A 21,147-nucleotide genomic window follows, 5' to 3' on the forward strand; every position below is an offset into this window, starting at 1 on the left:
GCACCACATTGATCGTGACATAATGGAATCACCAAATATTGTATGTGTCCATTAGATGCAAATATCAGAGGGATAAAAAAATAGAAGTGGATGCCCAATAGCTAAAGCAATTGGATAAAAGCTTCAACTACAAACTTGTTGAAAGGAATATGAATAAACTATGAGATTTGGATAAGAGCAAACAACTTCTACATAGTTTAATCTCCACTTAACTTTAATAAATTCTTGACTTCAACCCATTAAATGGTGCATATCTACATCATCTTCACTATACACATTCATTCTTAATGCCATTCTAACAAATATTTATTTGATTTAACTTTTTAAATCTTACCCACGTAAGTATATACTTATCCATAATTATGATACTCGAATAAATGAGAAATACATGAATGAATCAAGATCACATATGAACGAGTAATCCTTAAGATATGATAGTTAAGAAAAGCTTAAAAGAACTAACGGTTGCTATCTATACCAACAAGAATCGGTGGCTCCATCATAAGAATTCTAATGTTAAGTGCGTTTAGTTTAGAGTAATCTTATGTTCAGTGTTTTCGTAAAAATTAATGTGGAGATATGCATTTAGGTTCCATATTTTGATCTAAATTTTTGGCGTATAGTGTTATAGTACTTCACATATTTTTGTATTGAATTCCGAAGTTTAAATCTTAATATCTCATACCAAAAAAATTAATCTCTATAATTTTTTTTGAGATTTTGAAAATTTTGACGGGTTCTGATGATGCTGATATTAGTACGAAAATATATTTTTTTAAACATTAAAAAAAATGGAAAAAAGGAACGTCACATAGTTTGAAAAAGAGAGAAATGATTTTTTTTTCAAAAGTAATAAAAAAGCTCTACCTAATCCAATTAAAAAATTACGAGTGTTTTGACATAGATTTTTCCCATTGATAATTGATCGTTAAAGTGACAATGTGGGATTAGGTTTAGATTACGTGAAAGTTGAACTGTAACCATTCATACCTATGATTCGGGTCAAAATATAAAATTTGAATTCAAGCTCTGACATTTTTGGAGATAAGATCATGTTATTTACTCCTCGCTTTTAAGAATAAAATCTATCCACTAATACATGTTATTTCAGCATATTTTGTTTAAAAAAATTCAAGATATCATCTATTATAAAATTATTTCAATTAACCTTCAATTTTTTTTTAAATTTTTTCTTAATCGACTTATCTTTATGATTAAGTGGTCTCAGTTCATTCATTTATCCCTAGAAAAAATAAAATAAAAAAGGTTCGTATATATTTTGGAAAAAATGCTTTTTATTTTTTAAAACCATTCAATAAATTATAATAAATACATTGAAGAAAAAAAAAAGAATATTTAGAAAAGTAATTTGATGGATCACACTATATAAGTATCCTAATTTGTTGCATTGGTAATGCAAAAGAGAGACATAGAGAGAGTGGAGAGATTCTAAAATGGCCTCCAAAGTGCATACTAGACTTCACCTCCAAACAAAGTCATGCCTATCAAAAATGGCAACACTTCTCCTTTTCCTTTGCTTCTTATTCACCTCCTTCTCTTATGGTAATTTCTTCTTTCCATTTCGTTCCGTTTCGTAATCATTTAATTTATTAAAATCGAGTCTATAAATATTATGTTATTTTCTTTTGGTCGTTGGAGGATGAAAGTCCCACATCAGTTAATTTAGGGAATGATCGTGGGTTTATAATAAAAAAATAATCTCATCAATTTGGGGAAGTTCAAAGCAAAGTGGACAATATCATACCACTGTGGAGAGTCGTGTTCATCTAACAACTCTTATAAACACCTCTAAACTTATATAATGAAAGATTTAATTGAAATAAATGGAAGTAATTGATTTGGTGGGTTTGAATAATGGTAGCAGCAGAAGCAAGGAATTGCCATAGAGTGTGGAACTGCAAAGGAGACATTAGGTGTTGGGAAGACTGCAAAAATGAGCACAATGGAAAGGGACTTTGTGATCTCTACACTGCTCCTTCTGTCCCTAAGCAATGCTTTTGTGCTTATAAATGTTAACACTTTTTATGCTTACTTCTTTTCGGTTCGTTCAGGTCTAAATCTAAATCGAGTTAGTATTAAATAACAATGAGCTCTCAGAGCACCGTTCATGTGTTTTATTGTCTAATTTAGCTATACTTCACTTTTTCAAATTTTGCATAAATGGGTCATTGTAAGACGTCTTTAACTACTAGATACTGTCTATGATTGTGTAAGTGAACTTTTAAGCGTAAGAACTTTTATGCGATGATAAACTAGTTACTTTGTCGGAGTTTCTAAGTAACTTAATGAATTTTATAAATCACGAGTTTGGGTGCATGCATGAAAATCTTTTGATGGGTTTCAAACTAATAGAAAAGTCTATTTTTTTCTTATTAAAAAAAACCATTAAATATATTTTCTAATATCGCAAGTCTAGTGCAAATATGGTAAAGGAGAGGAAATTGAGAAGTCCCACATCGCTAAATTTGAAGTAGTGGACCGAACGAACTGCTATAAATATAAGACAATGGTGTCCACTATATCATACTTACCTGGACGGGGTCAATGGGCGATCACGAAAGCTCATGGCCTAGATTGGTGACCTCCATTGCACCTAAAGGAGGGGTGCCCGCCTAAGGTCTGCCCAAAGTGGCAGAGCCTACGTCATAATTTGTGGTAGTGGGGGCCTGCGTTCGCGCGGCCCCTTACAATTCTATATGAATAATTTTGTTTCATTAATGGTGTTTTTATATATTAATTATAAATTTAGAATTATAAGCGTGTTTTATCATATATTTATTAGAAAATTAGATATTATATCATTAACCTCAATCAAAATAAAATGTTATGAACCAAAATGGAAATATTCATTCTTTTAATTGTATTTATATAAATGAATTAGCTATGGTTAATTATATATATATATTTTGCTCAAAAGCTAGTTTATAAGTTTTTCTCAATAAAAAAAACATATATTAATATATTAATATCAAATTATTTAAATAAAATTCATTATACCTATATATTCATAACAATAAATAAAATGTAATAATATTTTTGCCCTAATTAAATTATTATCAACACTTTTTTTTGTTATTGTAATTTTGTTTAATTGAGTTTTTTATTTGTAAATTATCAAATAATATATATATATATATATATATATATATATATATATTGAAGAACCGATCGAACCGGACCAAACTGAAAAGACCGGTCAGTGTTAATATGTAGAGACGGAACTTGAGATATCAAATGTGGTTTAGGGTTTTGAATTCAACTGCAGTGAAGATACACCGGGAACGGACCAATGGCAGAGCATTCCGCGCCACCCATTGACCAACTATCCGCCGTCGCCTTGAACGACGATGCTTCCACTTACAAGTCTCTCAAAGCTGAATTCTCCGATCGCGTTCCGATCCGTACAATCGTCTGCCGGCCAGACGGCGGCTCTGGACTCGCTGGCCATAAGGTTCGGGTTGGTGGTTGGGTTAAAACCGGAAGGAAGGCGGACAAGGACGCTTTTGCCTTTCTTGAGTTGAACGACGGCTCTTGCCCTCAGAATCTCCAAGTGATCATCGAAGCGGCTGTGGCGGATCTTGGCCAGATTGTCCCCACCGGAACCTGCGTTGTTGTCGATGGCGTTTTTAAGCTTCCTCCACCGGATAAGCACCAGAAAATCGAGCTTCGTGCTGAGGCTGTCGTCCATGTTGGTCCGGTTGATCCTGCGCGGTATCCTTTGCCGAAGACGAAGCTCACTCTTGAGTTTCTTAGGGATGTCGTTCATCTCCGCCCTAGAACAAACACGGTAAAAGAAATTTTAATCGTTTGTCAAATTAAATTTGAAGTTAGTTATTGGATCGAATCTTTTCGATTGATCTTTTCACATTCTGCATTTCATTTCTTATGTAATTATATAACTTGGCATTTACATGGTCTGATCCTCTCTAACGTCAATAGAAAGTTGCAATTTATAGAACATGATCACTTTTATTGATGAGTATGTGTTTTCTTCATTTGACGATTACAGATATCTGCGGTTGCTAGAATTCGAAATGCACTTGCATATGCCACTCACACATTTTTTAACAAGCATGGATTTCTGTATATTCACACGCCAATTGTCACCACAAGCGATTGTGAGGGAGCGGGTGAAATGTTTCAAGTTACCACTTTATTGAGTGAGGCTGAAAGGTTAGAAAAGGAGTTGATTAAGAACCCACCTCCATCAGAAGCTGAAGTAGATGAAGCAAGGAAAATTGTCAAGGAGAAAGGAGAAGCTGTTTCAAACCTGAAGGCTTCTAAGGCAAGCAAGCAGGAAATCGGTGCTTCTGTTTTGGAACTGAAGAAGGCAAAGGAGAATGTTGCTAGGTTGGAAGAGAGAGCAAAGCTTAAACCAGGCATTCCAGAGAAGGATGGGAAAGTTGATTATGGAAGAGATTTCTTCGCTCGGCAAGCGTTTTTGACTGTTTCGGGCCAGTTGCAAGTCGAAACTTATGCGTGTGCACTCAGTAGTGTATACACCTTTGGCCCAACCTTCCGTGCCGAAAATTCTCACACCTCGAGACATCTTGCAGAGTTCTGGATGGTTGAGCCTGAAATTGCATTTGCAGATTTGCAGGTTTGTTACCATGCCAAAATTGTATTCTTAATTGTATGTTTTTCTGCATACTTGCATATAACCATCTTAAGACAATTCTGGCACTTAGATTATAGTTGAGTTTATGTGTTCTAGGATGAGTTTATCATACTCATTGATGTGAAAAAACTAAGTTCTTTTATAATAAATTTAGGATCCTACTTGATATACTTTCCATGAGAACTGTAATTGAGAAGAAACTGGTCGAGGACTAAATGTCTGTCTCTCTGTGCTACTAAGCAATATGGCAAACAACAATGGATATCTATTAGGAATAAGCAATCAATGGAACTCTACAGTAGTAGTTCAGTGCTTTTCTTCTAGAGATTTGATTGAATTTACCATATTTGACATATTTTCTTTAATTGGTTGAAGGATGATATGAATTGCGCAGAAGCATATGTGAGATTTCTGTGTCAATGGTTACTTGATAACTGCCTAGACGACATGAAATTTATGGCTGATAAGTACGACCGAACTTGTATCGATCGTCTCAAATTGGTCTCTTCGACCCCTTTTGTACGAACTTCGTATACAGAAGCTATTGAAATACTTGAGGAAGCCATAAAGAAGGGTAAGGAGTTTGAGAACAAAGTGGAATGGGGAATTGATTTAGCTTCTGAACATGAAAGGTCTGTAAACTCCCATGCTTTTCATTTACGTTCCACTCGAACAATGGCGATAGTTCTCATTGTTTTTCTCTTGCTCAGATACTTGACTGAGGTAGTATTTAAGAAGCCTGTCATTGTCTATAACTATCCAAAAGGAATCAAAGCATTTTATATGAGGCTCAATGACGACTCGAAAACTGTAGCTGCAATGGATGTTCTTGTACCTAAGGTAGTTCACTTCGTTTCGTTTTTACTTCTATAACTGTGATTAGTTTCACCCTTTTAATCCCTTTGTTTGTTGAAAATCAAAACTTTTGCCTTGGATTGAAGGTTGGGGAATTGATTGGTGGAAGTCAAAGGGAGGAGCGATTCGAGGTTATTCGTGACAGGTCGAAGAACAATTCATACTTCTCTTGTTGATTCTTGTTTCTTTTGTGAACTATGAAGTCTGAATTATCATCTCCTGCAGGATTAAGGAGGTGGGTCTTCCACTTGAACCATATGAATGGTATCTTGATCTGAGACGATACGGAACAGTCAAGCACAGCGGTTTCGGTCTTGGCTTCGAGCGAATGCTTCTTTTTGCCACAGGCATTGACAACATCCGAGACGTTATCCCCTTCCCCAGATATCCAGGACGAGCGGACCTATGATATGATATATTTCGTAACACAAAGAAGGTCTTAGATTTCTTTACTAGCTGATGAAACTAAACTCCTTTGAACCAAAGGAGATTTGATTGTTTGTATTATATTTTTGATCTTTTTAGTTGTTGGGTTTAATTTATTCTCATAATTCTTGGATTTGTGGGTTGATTTGAAATGACATTCATAGGTTTCTTCATGTTTTGGATGTTTTGGAACTAACATTTTTTAATTTGTTTAATCATCTAATGCATACTATAAGATGCTTCCAATTATGCTCCTTAAGTTGTCTTTAATGTTCTAAAAGTTTATTATATATATAATTTTGAGAAGAAAAAAAAGCAAGTCTAAATTAATAAAAATATTTTTGAACCTTAAATAAATATAATTTTAATATTAATATTAAGAAAATTAACAAATAATAAGTGTAATTTAAAATATTAATAAAATAATTGTATTTTATTGCCAATTAACTGCATTTTTAAGGGAGACAAAAATCCGATTTCACTAAATTCTCTAAAAAAAATCGTTGACCAAAATAAAATTACAAAAAAAAAAAAAAAAAACGAAAAANGGATTTTATTATGCACGCTCTTTTTAGTCTACAATAAAGTCAATGTAACGTTGACTCAATACTTACCTGTTAAATTTAATAATAATAATAATAATAAAATACACCTGTATATAGTTATCATTTATTTTATAATTTGTTCAAATATCATTTAATTTATTTATTTGATTGCTATTAATTAGTTCAATACTTACCTGTTAAATTTAATAATAATAATAATAATAAAATACACCTGTATATAGTTATCATTTATTTTATAATTTGTTCAAATATCATTTAATTTATTTATTTGATTGCTATTAATTAGTTCAATACTTACCTGTTAAATTTAATAATAATAATAATAATAAAATACACCTGTATATAGTTATCATTTATTTTATAATTTGTTCAAATATCATTTAATTTATTTATTTGATTGCTATTAATTAGTGTTCATTGGTGTGATTTGATTATAAAGAATTATAAATTTGTTTTTAGCTAATCAATTATTTAATTTAATATAGTTTTTATTAATTACTAAATGTTACCTCTAGAATCTTGATTTAATATTTTTGTGGTATTATTAAAGATGTCCATGCGGGCGTGGAGACACGGAAACGTCCCCCATTCCCGTACCTGCCACTTATTTTATTACTCATGTATGCAAAAAAAAATTTCGAGGAACAAAAGCGGAGAAATCACCTATGGAGAATTTGTGGGATCAGATTCTTAGGGATAATTTTTTTTTTAAAGATAGTTATTTTAAAATTGTCATTTTTCAATATAATTTTTATTAAACGATAAAAAAAAATTCTAATAAATCAATATGGGATTACCAACCTCATTCCAAAAAATTCAAATTTTAATATAAAATACAATCTTTTAACTATTAAAAAATTATACAACATAGCTTCTAAGTTTATCTCAAAATTATTATATATATAAATATATTTATATTATGTAGGGCAGGACTGGGAGAATTAGACGAGGACGAGGACGGAGAAATACGATCTTGTGAGTAGCCTAAATGGAGGCTTATATTTTGTGTGAGGTTCTATTTGGACTACTGTTTGTTCTTTTAGTGGTCATGGGCCCGGAGAAGTGGTGGAACTTTGCGGAACCACATACTGGGATAGGTACACTTCCTCCCCCACAACACACTTGTCGAGATGAAAGAAACCTCATCGACTAATTTCAATCAGTATTGAAAGACGATTTCAAGGTAGATTTATGCTATAAATTTGCTTCTGCCCACTTGTTCGAGATTGGCGTAGAAACCTCATATGAGTGATTTTTTGGCTTCTCGATTGCCTCATCATCTCTTCGTAGGGAAGAAGGGCTATTCATGATGTTACCAATTATACTCATGTCATATCTCAAATTTTTTGCCTTTAAAGGAAAGATATCGAACTCTAGTACCCATGAAAAGTGTTTCGTCACGTCAACTATTGGTATAGACTAGTATGGTTTGAGAGTAATATCTCTCGGCATTCATTTATTGTTTGGTTGACAATAGTGATTGACCACAAATATGACATCACTCTATCTATATAACATGCATGTTCTCTTTAGACAGTGACTGAATCTCATGATCATTTCATCTACAAATGTGACATCACTCACAACACGAGGTCATGTTTAGACATGACCTGAGATCCTCTTAGTAACATATAATAATTATTATTATAATATTTTACATTAATAATTAATTTTAGAGTAAAAATTATATTAATCCCTGTAAATTGTTAAAATAAATATTACCATAAAATAAAATTTATTGTTGGCTATTTTATTTTAACTAAAAACTATATTAACATATTAGTTGATTAATTCATTTATAATTAGTTAGAAATGTGAATATATATATATATATATATATAAATAAAGGTAGTTTTAAATATTTATTTTAACCAATGAACAGCCCTCAGTTAAAAAATCATAATTTATTTCTAATTTTGTTAAGTTGTATATCTCGAAGTTTTAATACTTTTGATATAGATTATAGAGTTCTTAATAGCTGACGTTTTTCTTGAAGTCACGATCAACGTATTAAACTTAAAATTAAAATTTTTATTTTAAAAATTAAGATCTTAGAGATATATTAAACAATTTTTTAAAGTTAAGAAATTAGATTTATATTTTAAAAAAAGAAATTTGTAGAAGATTTACTCAATGTTTAAAAAAATATATAGGGAGGAATTTGAAAATTATAGGAAAAAAGATTAAATCAAATTGGTGAAATAAATGAGATAAAAAGAAATAAAAAAATTGATAAATAAATAAGAAGAGATAAATTAACATTTATCCAAAAAAAGAAAAGCCACGAATAATTAAAATGAAAAAAAAAAGGAATGAAGTTGGGTGAGAAGTGGTTGGGCGAGTTATTTAAAATCCCACATCGGAGAATCGCAAAATCGGGAAGGCGAAGGGGCGTATAAAAAGGAAGTGAGGTCCAACGGGAAAAGGTACATACCTGGACGGGGTCGATGGCCGATCAGGAAGGGCCATGGCCTAGATTTGTGACTTCCATTGCACTTCGGAAGGGTACTCGTCTAAGGTCTGCCCTTGCGGCAGAGCCTACGTCATAATTTGTGGTTTTGGGGGCTTGCGTCAACGCGCAGCCCCCTCCCCAATGCTAAAATCCCTAAATTATTTCATCCAACGGTGTGTGGCGTTACGTTTCATTCTCACGCCAAATCAGTCATTGTAATCATCCGATGCCCTTACGAGCTGTTGATCATCGGTGATTATAAAAGAACACGAATTTACCCGATGATTTATTATTTCATGCTTAAATGGTTTAGAAAAGTTGGAAAAAGATTTGACATTCTCGTTATCTTGATCCCCTATTCTTGGACCTTTGAATCCACAAGTACCAGCGGAGGACCAAGAAATTACCCGACCCCTTGATCCCCTATTCTTGGACCTTTGAATCCACAAGTACCAGCGGAGGACCAAGAAATTACCCGACCCCGTACATCTGTTTGTATTGTTGAAACTTGCTTGAATATGAATAACGCCCTTTGGTATTGCGTACTTATACGTGAGCTAATATATCCCTTTCTACGTGAGCTAATATGTCTATTTCTACGTGAACCGATTCTTGCTTATGGATTTTCTTAAGATACAACAAAAGATTTGACATTTTCAACGGCTTGTAGATAGCTACTGAGAAGTGAGAAGATAAGAAACAGAGATGTGGACGAACGAGATATGGATATTGTGCAAGGCCGAGATGTGGATATTGGGTAAGGCCATTAGAAAAGTTTTCACGAACTCAAATTATAAACGATTTGACATTTTCAAATGACCGGTAGCTCGCTATAGGCTCGAGAAACAAAAAGAAAATGTGTATTGAGGGAGGGAGGGCAAGAGGGTTGATTTAAGATCCCTTTTCAATAAGTTTATGGGAGTGGGTGACATCGCTTCCTGTTATCTGTTAACCAATGATTGAAGAGTTCCAATTGAAATGATAATGACGACATTTTGGTGTCTATCAAGGATGCTAATGTCCATGTCATTGTCTTATTCAAGGCTGTAATCCTTCTGGCTTCCTCAATATGTTCAGTACAATTTAGCAGAATTTCAGCTTGAAAAACGATGAAGAATATGTTATGTGTTTGTCTCATCAGATATGGACCTTTGTTCTCTGGTTTAGTTCTTTCAATTCTCCGATCTGTTCTAATTTTGATTCTGTTCTAATTTTGATGTTCTTCGGATCTTATCCCTAACAAAAAACATAAAAGGTTGCGATGTGCCTACTACTAAATATCAAATCTTCACGCTTTCCACTTCATTTGCTACATATAGATTTTAAGAAAATAGGTTCCGATCGAACAGGAATGAAATTTGATGCCCACAGGAGAAGGCATCTGACAGTAATGTCACTCAATTTGATTAAGCTTATAGACCAGACCCACTACGGTGTCAATCAAATGCAGCAAGTTAGGCCTTGAGGGAGCTGTCTCTTGGCTAATGAGGATATGGAGCAAATGAAAATGAAAATGCAACAATCCAAGCCTATCGGTAGCAGATACAATCCATTTTGGCTCGTTATGTATCGTCGTCAGCGTCTCTATGGAGAAGTTTCCACGTGTTGGCTCGTTGTGTATCGTCGTCAGCATCTCTAGGGAGAAGTTTCCACGTGTTGGCTCGTTGTGTATCGTCGTCAGCATCTCTAGGGAGAGATTTCTACGTGTTTCGTTCCTCTCTCCAACTGACGTGGGATCTCTTCTCTCTATCATCCACTTCTTACTCTTTCTCCCATTTCCAAAACGTCAATCAAGTTAAAGGGAAGAATTTCAAAAGTTCAAAGGAGAAAAAGATTAAGAAAGCTAACGCTTGGCTAATCCTCTCTAACACCACAATCAAAGTTTCGACTCTTGCAGCTAAAGGTCTAATTTCTACCATACCATAGTTGAACTGACTGAAAAGAAAGGGAAACTTCTTTTTGTCAAACAGAGAACAGTCATCGAGCAAATCTAGCACAGGTCAGTGCTCTGAATGTTCACACTAAATGGATCCAAAATTCATGAGAAAGAAGCAAATCTAGTTTGTTTGAAATTTGATAAATTAGTCCCTAAAGCCTCAAAAACTCAAAATGTAGCTCAAAAAAGGGACTATCTTCAAGTTTCATAGTAAATATGAAAAATCATGCTTGGAGAAGTTTTCATTCAGATTAAGGAACAAATGTACAGCCTATTCATGAGTTAAATCTACAATACACTCAATTTAGATATGGAGAATATATTCAAAAGATATAATGAAATTAATTTCCTTGTAGAATGCAAATACACCAAAAGAAAACATTGAAATCATGCCAGTAATTCAGCTTCAGTCGATTTCAATGAGAAGAATATTTTCAGGAGTCTCAACCAAGAACCAGATACCTGAAAATTGAAGAAGCAGTAATTAACAAAAACGTTCTTTTTTCCATCTTTAACCAGAAAGGATTATCAATAGATACAATAAATCAAACAGCCCAAAGTTAATTAACTTCCAACTTATACGAATGTTCTCATCCATCTACTGCCCAGTTCTCTTTTTTTCCCCCAAAGCGACATATTGGGCCCTCATATTCCAAGGCGATTTTCATTCTCTTTAGTTGAAGCCCCACATTCGTCACTATCAATTAGAAAAATCTCTCATCTCCAAAAGATTATGAACATGAAACATTATAGAACCAGTCCCATCAATTCTCCCCCCCTCCCTTTCTGGATACTGGAAAGAAAATATGAAACGACATTGAGACCCCCCTCGATTAAATCTCTACTTTCTTCTATTAAACCACAAGTTAAGACGAACAAAAAGAGAATAAAACTTAAATGCCAATTTTGCTAACATGGTTGTTCTTCGGTGTTTTGTCATTACAGCATCACGAGTAAATAATTAATAAAATAAAATCAACAAGGATCTGGGGGACATAAAAGACATTAAGAAATGAGTTGATGTTATTAGAAAGAATACCTGGAGAAGCCGAAAGTTTGAAAACTGGAGACTTGGGAGGGGGCCGCGCGAACGCAGGCCCCCGCTACCACAAATTATGACGTAGGCTCTGCCACTTTGGGCAGACCTTAGGCGGGCACCCCACCTTAATGTGCAATGGCGGTCACCAACCTAGGCCATGAGTCTTTTTGATCACCCATTGACCCCGTCCAGGTAAGTGCGTTCAACGTATGCCATCGTTCGTATTTATATGACATTGTAAGGTCCCTGCCGCGTGCTTGCCCGATGTGGGACTAAATTATCCTTTCTTTATCTCTCACCTCCTTTCCACTTCCATTGATATTTTTATCATAATTTTAATTTGTTGAAATAGTTTAGATAGAATTAAAATCAAACTCTTACTAAATATCGAATCCATAGTAAAAAAATAGCAATGGACGGAGCTGTGCTCGGAAATGCTTTCCTAAGTACCCGCTGAATACCATTAGTTATATTTTTGTTTGTGTCATATTAAAGATGAGGTGCAAACACGGTAGTTCAACTAAAAAAAATGGGTAATTCCAAAGAAGTCCTTTAGCCTTCATATGTTCTCGATCGAACATCACACTATTACAACTCAAATTTGCAATCTAGAAGAACATCTTTTTAACTTTCAGCTAAATTCTTTCGAAAAAAATAATCTCAGAAGATGTTCGTGTGTAAGCTTGCAAGCTATTGACATCAAATATCTTTCATGTTTTAATGCTTTCCACATCTTTTGCTATATAATTTTTAAGATAATAGATCCGGTCTCTAAACTAACCATCGACTTGGAATACGATTATAGCCATAAAAAATTAATTACTCTAGGACTTTGAAGAGGCACGCGTACGCTAGCCCCGCTACCACAAATTATAACATAGGTTCTACCGCTTTGGGCAGACCTTAAACGGGCACCCCTCCTTAATGTGCAATGGAGGTCAGCAATCGAGACCATGAACCTCCATGATTGTCCATTGACCCCGTTGAGGTAAGTATGTTCACCAACACGCCATCGCATACCATTTATAGCAGATTGGAGGCTCCCTTGCCGCTCACTTATCCAATGTGGATCTTCTTTCTTAAATCTCAATCACCATTCTCCATCGCATCATTTCATATAGTTTTGGCTTGAATTTACGAACAACCAAATCATTGATTTAATTTGAAATATTTTGAACATTCCAAGTATATTTAAGTAAATAAAAAATTTCGATTTCTTCCAAACAATTTCAAAGATAATTGTAATTTTAAAAAAATTCAAAATTTAAGGGAAAAAAAGAAAGAAACCTAATACTTATATAGTTAAAATATTAAATTATCTTTAAAATTATCATAAATTAGTAGAGAAAAACAGAAAGAAGAGAAAATGAAAAGAGAGAGCTCATATTAAAAAGATAGAATTATCCCTTTGGTATTTTTCTCTAATATAACATTAATTTCTCAATTTAGAAAAGTCTAAAAATTATGTTGAAATAGAATCCTTGTGAAATTTCATGCCTCACTTAATAACCATTTGGTTTTTTTGCACAAATCGGATTTTTTGAGAAACATATCGAAAGAGAATTGTATTTAGAAATAAGTTTTGTGAAACATCGAAAAGATCAATTTTATCATTTATATGAATAAGTTATTCTAATTAGTAAGAACTTAACGGGACCTACTTTTTTTTTTTTTTCTGATTCGAAGGAATCTTGTTGAGTTTTTACCTTTCACATTTACCACTCAAGTTTAGAAATAGTTCATTTTGTTATAGATAGTTCGTTTTTGTTATCTATTTTCATACATATTTTTTATTATATAAAAATAACCCAAGTTTAGAAAATTAAAAATATGTATTAAACTTGTTTTTTATTTTAGAATTTAGTTCAAGCACAATTTTTCAACAAAAATAAAATAAAATAAAACAAACTATTATCAACTACATGTAATTTTTAAAATTATTAAACAAAATACTCTTCTTATGTAACAAAACACGTAAAGGTATATATCAGAGCCCTAAATTTAGCCATGTCAATTGAATCCTCAAATGTCAAACAAAGACTCCAAAAGAAACAAAGACTCCAAAAGAAAGACTCCTCAAATGTCAATTGAATCTTCAAATGTGGGAGACATACTTTGTTCGAGGGGAAGTGTTAGATGAAAGACCCACATCGGCTAATTTAAGAAATGTTCATGAATTTATAATCAAAGAATACTATCTACATTGGTGTGAGGCCTTTTGGGAAAGCCAATGAGAGCTCATGCTCAAAATGGACAATATCATACCATTGTGAAGAGTCGTGTTTGTTTAACAATATATACACACACGATGCTAGGACTACACATATAATTAGTATTATTTGCTTAAAATTTGAATACACCATCAAACCTACAAAAACCACTTATTACATATATTTTGTGACAGGTAATAAACAAAGATCTTAGGGTTTTACAAGTTTTTTACTTTTAATTTAGTTAATTTAATTTTTCAGAAAATTGCATCATTTATTAATTTTAAAAATATATTATTGAATTAATTTGCTTGTTTTAATGGGATCCCAAGTTTAGTTTTTAATAACAGGAAGAAATAAATACTTTTATTATATGTTAATTTTTAGTTTTTATTATATGTTAAATTTGCAATTAAGAAAATACAAATATTTAGCAACAAAAGCTAAAACAAGTTATTATCTGAAGTTGAGAACCAATAAAGAGTTTTAAACGTATACAAAAAAAAAAAAAAAAAAAAAAAAAAAAAAAAAAAAAAAAAAAAAAAAAAAAAAANTCAATTCTCGAATAATCTTAGAAAAAGCACAAAGGGTAGCACCAATAAATAAAAACTAAGATTATCAGAAACAGAATTACAAGAATGGTGCGAAGAACATGAACAGTTAAGTCTTTACAATAACTTACGCACAAAACAAGAATTACATGGAGAACATTAACAACGGCTCTCTGCACAAAAACTCGTGCTGCTCGATAAGAACGGTATGAAGAACATGAACAAAATTAGTCTTTGACGACTCAGTTGGCTAAGCTAACCTTATCGAGAGTCAACTCCGTCGTGATGAGTCTAAGCAGTCGTTGGACCAATATCCTCACCCTTGGTTCTCTGTTCACAAAAAGAACGAGAAAATAAGATAAAACACAAGAATTATATCATTAACATCAGCTGGACTATCCACTGCACATGTTCTTCAATAGTTGATAAAAACAAGTTAAACTGTCTATGCAAGGAGATAAAAAGAACAATCAGAACACAGTAACTCGACTTCAACACCACCCACCATTACATTCTATATTTATCCCGACTAGTGTATCGTGTCGAAGGGTTTCTTTCTCTTTTCATACGCCAGCGAACTCTTTATCTTAAGCTATATATAAACTGCCTTGTGATGCATGAATTTTTCTTTTTAAGACACGGCTATTTTTACCTCGAGATGACAAGTTCACAGAAGGAAGGAAATAAAACGAGTAGGTGAGGACGTCTTTCATGACTCTCCTCGTTCAAGTCAATCTTCAAATGTGAAGGCAAGGGAAGAACAGAGGCAGTGTCGTAATGGATCTTGAGCCGGCCTAGTTCTTGAAGAACATATATGATTTCGTCAAGCCTTGCTGTAGGCAACGGACGCACACCTGCTTGTTATTGTAAAATTCAAAGGGAATAGTGAGGAATAGCTCAACACCAACCAAGAACAAAATAGCTAATCATTTTTAGTTACTCCTAACAAAAGCAAACAAAACTGCACACCTACCTAAGTCATTCTCGTCGATCAGGAACCTGCTCAAGATGCATTGGCATCTCGTCATGAGTAATAAGATCGAAATTTTGCTGACTTCACATCTTGTCGAGCTCCATTTATCATCTTCATTGTTATAGCTGATAACATGAAAATATATGGTTTGAGGGATTAGAATGCTTAATTCTTCTCCTAAAACTTATGAGTGGGTCACTATGCTTGTGGAATGATTTATCATTTAAAAAAATACATAAATTGTTCGCTCAATGGTTGCAGATGATCTGGAAAGATAAAATCTAAGACAGGTTATCTAAACTTGCTTTGGGAAGCACGTGCTTTTACAAGCAGACATCAGCCTTGCGGATCCGACCATGTTATTTTGCTTGGAGCAGTTTCACAGACAAGATAGTTAGATCATGCGACTTTTCATCTTATAATTGCAAAAAGACCAGGTAGATGATATTCCATCTTCACATTAAAGTTAAAGAACTAAAATTACACTCTTGAGGTCATTTTCAAATAATACCTGCTCAAAGAAAACAACTTCTGCAAACAGATCAAGGAAAATCTGCTACAGTGGATGGGCATTAGCTCTACGGTCTCAACGGGCAATGAGCAGGTTCGTGCTGCACATCGATCCAATGTGGAAACAAGTCTTTGGAGAACCTATGAATTATGATGTTGAAAGGAAATAGAAAATTAGTGAATTATATAAAAATGAGCATCTCCAAGGTTGCTTTACAAAATGATATTGTAAATTCAGTGACTGAAAGAACAAATGACGTGAAAGTTCTCATATCTGATGAGAAACTCTTTATTAACAAACTATGAAAAATGAAGCACCCTATTCTACATTATCAAAACACCATGCACAAGAATTAAATAAACAAACAAAACCATATATTTTAAAAAATCTGGAAGAAATTGAGGAGCAATCAATTAGTGATCTAAAATGAGATATTACGAAAAGTGTGCAGAAACCAATATGCAGATGGAAAAAGCCTAAAACTAGAAAGGATATATGTGGGCACGGAGACCGCTTAGGCATATATCGACGAAGATCACACATCGAAACTGGCAAGCATGCAAAGTGGACCACAATAACGTGTGTGTAGACATTAGCAGTAAAATTATGGTAAACAGAAAAGCAAGGAAATAACTCCAAATCATTTGAATGTCCTTTTTTTTGTTGGAATCAAGCGATTTATCAATCAACTATAGCCAGAATAATATCAATTTTCTTGAAAAGCAAACTGATGAGATTGCAGGACGAAGAGGCAGCTTGAGAAAATTACATCATGAGGTGCATCAAGTGGTGATTTAAGAATCTTGTCACCCAGAACGTTTAAGAGAGTCATCTCAAGATCCTCATTAGTTTCCAGTGACCCAGATGTCACTGAACTGGATAGAGCTCGCCCACAATATCCCACAAGGAAAAATTCATAAACATCCGCAACTTCCTTCCATATACGAGTTCTTGCTGGTTTGCTAGTACCTGGATCTGGTAGAACATTCCTAGTTAAGTTTTGTACGTCATCAAGAAGTATCTGATTAAAACCTTCGACAGCCAATCCCCAAAGTGCGCCATCGGGGTTTTCTCTTCTTGTTGTCATACACCTAAAAGACAGTATTCAGTTACTTATCCTTGTACAGAAATTTCTTACGAACTAAAATAAAAATAAAAATAACCAATAGCCATTTTGGAACGACCTAACATCTAAACTCTCACAGAACTCACATGAGTAATGTAAAGCCAGAGCACCATAATATTTTGCTAACACATTAATCTAGAAACTAACAGATCAGCAATATGTCAAGTATGCTATCAATTCCCTTTTCTTGTCAGGGTCCGGGCAAGATCTAACTCCATTCACCCCACAGTTGATTGAAATAACAAGAGAAATTGAAAAAGGTTCTAGAGGGAACCTTAACCGCCACAAGTATTTAGTGAGTGGACCTTGTAAATAATAGGTTGCTAAGACTAATGATTTAATCTGCCTCCTCTATATGAAGGGTCAAGAGTCTAACAATGATACAAACTTTAAGTAGAGCAGATCACAAACTCAAAACAGCAAGCATAGCAATCAGATACAGTTCTTTTTTTTTTGTTTTTTTTTTCTGGTTTCTTTTTAACTCTAATTCTGTTTACCCTTTTAGTTTTGCCAAGTTNAATTACAAGAGGGAGAAGGGAATACAAAAAATCCAAGCGAAGAAAATTAAAAAAGGTCTTCCAACCAGCACGAAGAAAGTATAAACAATAAGAGTTAAAAGAAGCATAAAATTTACACCAAAGAGAATAATAACACGAAAGTTACTTCCTCCTGCAGCAACTAATTATCAATCTCTAATTATATCTCATATGAGGGTTTACCGCTTTCACTTCTAGCTTAACTAACATACTAATTCCCAATGACATCCATGAACCTCTTAAGAAAGTTGTAATGCTGGAAGAAATAAAAACCCTTGACAAGAATGGAGCTCAGAAAATCACAAATTTTGTCCCCTACCAATAATAGTTCTTTTTCTTTCTTCTACACCGTTGAATATTTTTCTTATTATACTCCACGAGTATTTCCACATTCCTTTTTTTTTGCGTAATAGGCATCCATAGAAGGGAATAGAACCCTAGTTAAATCACCATATATAAGTCTTCTTTCTTACGAACAATATTTCCTATAATAGTGAGTTCTCTAGTGCAATTACCATATCTTTTCCTACAGTGTCAAGTTCTCTCAACAATATGGAAGAAACAAGTAACAAAGTCATTATTAGCTACACAACAGAAAGTAAATAAAAATTCTAACCTATAAAGAAAACTTTAGTTTGTCTGATATGTCCATGTTTGATACATATCATACATCAACACTTTTTGGGCATGTTTTCAACATAACTAAACACAAAAGACATATCAAGTACTTTTGGAAGAAATTAGAAACAGGCTAAGTATTTTGTAGACATGTCCAAACATGTTTTTCTTTTGGCTAAATTATAAAAAATATCCTTGAACCTTTTCTTTTGTTTAAAAAAGACTCCCAGTCTTTCAAAAGTTGCAATATTACCTTTGACCTTCCATAAAAATTTCAAAACTACCTTAGATTAGATACTAGTTTGCATGTTATACAGAAATTCAATGTGGTGGTGACTTGAAAGTCTAAAATGGTGGGGTGATGATTGGCATGCTTGTCTAGATTAAGTCTAAAAAACAATATTCTGCCATGTCAACTTTTTGTCCAACATTCTAATAGATTTTTACTCTAATGTAGTTTTGAAATATTTATGAAAGTTAACGATAATATAGGAACTCTTGAAAGAATGAGGTAATTTTTAATCAAAGGGAAAAGTTTGAGGGTATTTTTTTTTATAACGTAGCCTTTCTTTAAAATCAAGATATGAACTTTTTATGGATGAATGTAAGAAGCAAAAATGCTCAATGGACATGCTCTTACCGACACACTACCAGTTCACCTTTTCAAGAAATTGAGTAAAAGAGTGTCAAAATCTGTACCTTCCAAGACCCTGGACAATTTCAGGACAAATAATACATTTTTCAACCATTGGTGCATGAAGGAAAAGCTCAACCAACGCAGGAACAAGCTTTTCTGCAAACAGGACATTCTGAATGCCAACTGGTGTAACTGCTGACACTGGAGACACAGACTGAGAAGCTTCATCGTTTGAGGATGCAGAAGCAGCTCTGGAATGCCTTTCGTTCTTTGACCTCCCTTGATATGCAGAAATACAATGTACAAGTACCAATTATAAGAGATCAAGGAAAAAACTAGGAATTTCACCTAACAAATTTCACTACCTGGAACAAGATAACTAGTGCTTGTTTGATCTCCATCATTTTCATGTATTGAGGGAGAACCTGATCTTGGAAGATATTGCAAAAATTCACGCAGCAAAATCAGCCACATTGAAGAGATGGCATCAGTAGGACGTAAAAGTGGTAATATTTCCAGGATAGTTCGTAGCTCGGGGGGGACATGTCCCTGGAGAAAGAGAGAATGTCTCAGCAAGTTAATAAGGAAATCAACAAACCGCCATTGAATTCTTTACTTCCTATAGAATCTTTTCACAAGTACTACAGAAAAAGAATCCAGATGGCTACATGTGTCTCTTCTATGTGAATGGATGGAGTGCAGATTTTTCATCTAAATCAACAAGAAATTTATGTACTAGTCTGAAACTCTTTAATTTAGACCTTCACTCATCTTTATATTCTCTGATCCCGCCCCTTTTAAGGCTTGGAAATTTATATATTCAATAATTAATGTAGCATTTTTGAAATGTTAAGTAGTCATCATAGTTCTTTAATTTTGCTTCACTTAGTAATTCAGTCTATACCTAAATGCCTCGACCATTTTTTTCACCATGGTGAAAACTTGATTCATACAATACGTCATTTTATGCTCAATCAGAATCCACACCATATATTAAGTCAAATGTCAATAAAAAAATGTAAGAGTGCTCGTTTAGAGTTCGGAAAAAGTCAATCACATTAAGATGTTTGAGCTAATAAAATCTGGCGACATCATTTTGGAGCTAAAGTTCAGTGCCCGGAGTCTACTTTGGTTGGACAATGATTAGGTAATTTCCTTAATTTGATTTCTACAACAATTAATTTTGATATTGTTATTCATCCATGCTAACCTCTAGCTCCAAAACATTATATCTCATCAATACATAATCTTAATTCTCCCGTCTAAAACTGACAAACATGATCTTTCCAAGCAATATCATAAAATTCTTCAATTGAAAATGATGGAACATATGAACGAATTGTAAAACCAAAAATAAAATTATCCAAAAGTTTTTTTCCTTTAAATCGAGCAAGGAAAAAAAGAGGGTAAAAATGAACTTACAAATTCAGTTTCAAAGTTCTCGTTAGTTATTATTGCTTGTTTAATGGCCAAATCAACAACTGATAGCAATTGTGTGTACATCTGGTTGTCAAACATCATTTGTGCTTGCACATACAGCTCTCCTGTAAACAATTTAACAGACGGAGAGCGTTAATAATGAGCATGAAAAGCTACATATTATAAGATCACAGTAGCATCAAGTTAATATTAAAAATCTTTTATATTATCTCTCTGATCCTATTGTGAATCTCACAAATAACTGGATGGTTTCAGCCTTCATATTTGATTAGATTCACAAATGTTTAGGGATTGTTTCAGACATATAAGTCAATGAAGAGACATATATGTAAAATATATTTATATATATTCATTAAAAGTAAATCATTACCAAGACCATGCAAAATTTCCTGCTTCACTTTGCTAGCAGCATTACCACTGTAGTGTGGTGACTTTTGAAGTACAAGCTCATACACATTAAGTACTGAAACAAGGTAAGTCATTGGCAAGTTTCCCTGTTCCACAAGTTAAAGAGCAAAGATGATTCAGGTCATTTATTATCATTTATATAGCAAGTCGATATGAATTATGTTTTCAGTATATGCCAATGGAAACATGCATATGAAACAAAAATTTCTTTGGTTTACTCGATG

General features: G+C 33.5%; 3 protein-coding genes, 1 long non-coding RNA gene and 4 other non-coding genes across 9 annotated transcripts in view; 4 read left to right on the plus strand and 4 right to left on the minus strand.

Moving 5' to 3' along the window:
* Positions 1-1,453: 1,453 nt before the first annotated feature.
* Positions 1,454-2,037, plus strand: LOC111793189 (putative defensin-like protein 184). 2 transcript variants are annotated; one of them, XM_023674964.1, is made up of 2 exons: positions 1,454-1,563; positions 1,883-2,037. In XM_023674964.1, the coding sequence occupies exons 1-2, from the start codon at positions 1,455-1,457 to the stop codon at positions 2,035-2,037; spliced, it is 264 nt and encodes an 87-aa protein (XP_023530732.1). In that variant the 5' UTR covers position 1,454. The 2 variants fall into 2 exon arrangements, with proteins under 2 accessions (XP_023530732.1, XP_023530733.1); XM_023674965.1 differs by having other exon boundaries at positions 1,502-1,563; positions 1,886-2,037.
* A 507-nt stretch (positions 2,038-2,544) lies between these two features.
* LOC111794167 lies at positions 2,545-2,708 on the plus strand. The gene has a single exon (XR_002815058.1). It is a non-coding gene; the product is annotated as a U1 spliceosomal RNA (small nuclear RNA).
* A 534-nt stretch (positions 2,709-3,242) lies between these two features.
* Positions 3,243-6,102, plus strand: LOC111793697 (asparagine--tRNA ligase, cytoplasmic 1-like). Its single transcript, XM_023675702.1, has 6 exons — positions 3,243-3,808; positions 4,031-4,621; positions 5,015-5,271; positions 5,350-5,479; positions 5,581-5,639; positions 5,720-6,102. Exons 1-6 carry the CDS (start codon positions 3,311-3,313, stop codon positions 5,901-5,903), a joined length of 1,719 nt encoding a protein of 572 aa, XP_023531470.1. The 5' UTR covers positions 3,243-3,310; the 3' UTR covers positions 5,904-6,102.
* Positions 6,103-8,912: 2,810 nt separating this feature from the next.
* Positions 8,913-9,075, plus strand: LOC111794134. The gene has a single exon (XR_002815027.1). It is a non-coding gene; the product is annotated as a U1 spliceosomal RNA (small nuclear RNA).
* A 2,017-nt stretch (positions 9,076-11,092) lies between these two features.
* LOC111793897 lies at positions 11,093-12,113 on the minus strand. The gene is made up of 2 exons (XR_002814990.1): positions 11,914-12,113; positions 11,093-11,336 (listed from the first exon to the last, which is right to left on the minus strand). It is a non-coding gene; the product is annotated as an uncharacterized LOC111793897 (long non-coding RNA).
* On the minus strand, positions 11,950-12,113 carry LOC111794179. The gene has a single exon (XR_002815069.1). It is a non-coding gene; the product is annotated as a U1 spliceosomal RNA (small nuclear RNA).
* Positions 12,114-12,749: 636 nt separating this feature from the next.
* Positions 12,750-12,909, minus strand: LOC111794142. The gene has a single exon (XR_002815035.1). It is a non-coding gene; the product is annotated as a U1 spliceosomal RNA (small nuclear RNA).
* Positions 12,910-14,694: 1,785 nt separating this feature from the next.
* The window catches only part of LOC111793387 (protein MON2 homolog), a 45,810-nt gene continuing 39,357 nt past the window's right edge, over positions 14,695-21,147 (minus strand). The window contains exons 36-44 of the mRNA XM_023675233.1: positions 20,886-21,009; positions 20,498-20,619; positions 19,441-19,624; positions 19,138-19,354; positions 16,928-17,249; positions 16,159-16,298; positions 15,648-15,772; positions 15,327-15,528; positions 14,695-15,004 (exon numbers count right to left, since the gene is read on the minus strand). Coding sequence (XP_023531001.1) covers positions 14,917-15,004; positions 15,327-15,528; positions 15,648-15,772; positions 16,159-16,298; positions 16,928-17,249; positions 19,138-19,354; positions 19,441-19,624; positions 20,498-20,619; positions 20,886-21,009 — 1,524 coding nt within the window. The 3' untranslated portion in view covers positions 14,695-14,916. The remainder of the gene's footprint in view (positions 15,005-15,326; positions 15,529-15,647; positions 15,773-16,158; positions 16,299-16,927; positions 17,250-19,137; positions 19,355-19,440; positions 19,625-20,497; positions 20,620-20,885; positions 21,010-21,147) is intronic.

Source organism: Cucurbita pepo, chromosome LG04, assembly GCF_002806865.2.
Source record: "Cucurbita pepo subsp. pepo cultivar mu-cu-16 chromosome LG04, ASM280686v2, whole genome shotgun sequence".
Classification (NCBI taxonomy): Eukaryota; Viridiplantae; Streptophyta; class Magnoliopsida; order Cucurbitales; family Cucurbitaceae; genus Cucurbita; species Cucurbita pepo.

Coding starts and splice junctions, on each gene's coding strand:
- LOC111793697 (XM_023675702.1), top strand. CDS start 3,311: ATGGCAGAGCATTCCGCGCCACCCATTGACCAACTATCCGCCGTCGCC. Junction 5,272..5,349: donor TTAGCTTCTGAACATGAAAG/GTCTGTAAACTC, acceptor TCTCTTGCTCAG/ATACTTGACTGAGGTAGTAT. Junction 5,480..5,580: donor TGGATGTTCTTGTACCTAAG/GTAGTTCACTTC, acceptor CTTGGATTGAAG/GTTGGGGAATTGATTGGTGG.
- LOC111793189 (XM_023674964.1), top strand. CDS start 1,455: ATGGCCTCCAAAGTGCATACTAGACTTCACCTCCAAACAAAGTCATGC. Junction 1,564..1,882: donor ATTCACCTCCTTCTCTTATG/GTAATTTCTTCT, acceptor GAATAATGGTAG/CAGCAGAAGCAAGGAATTGC.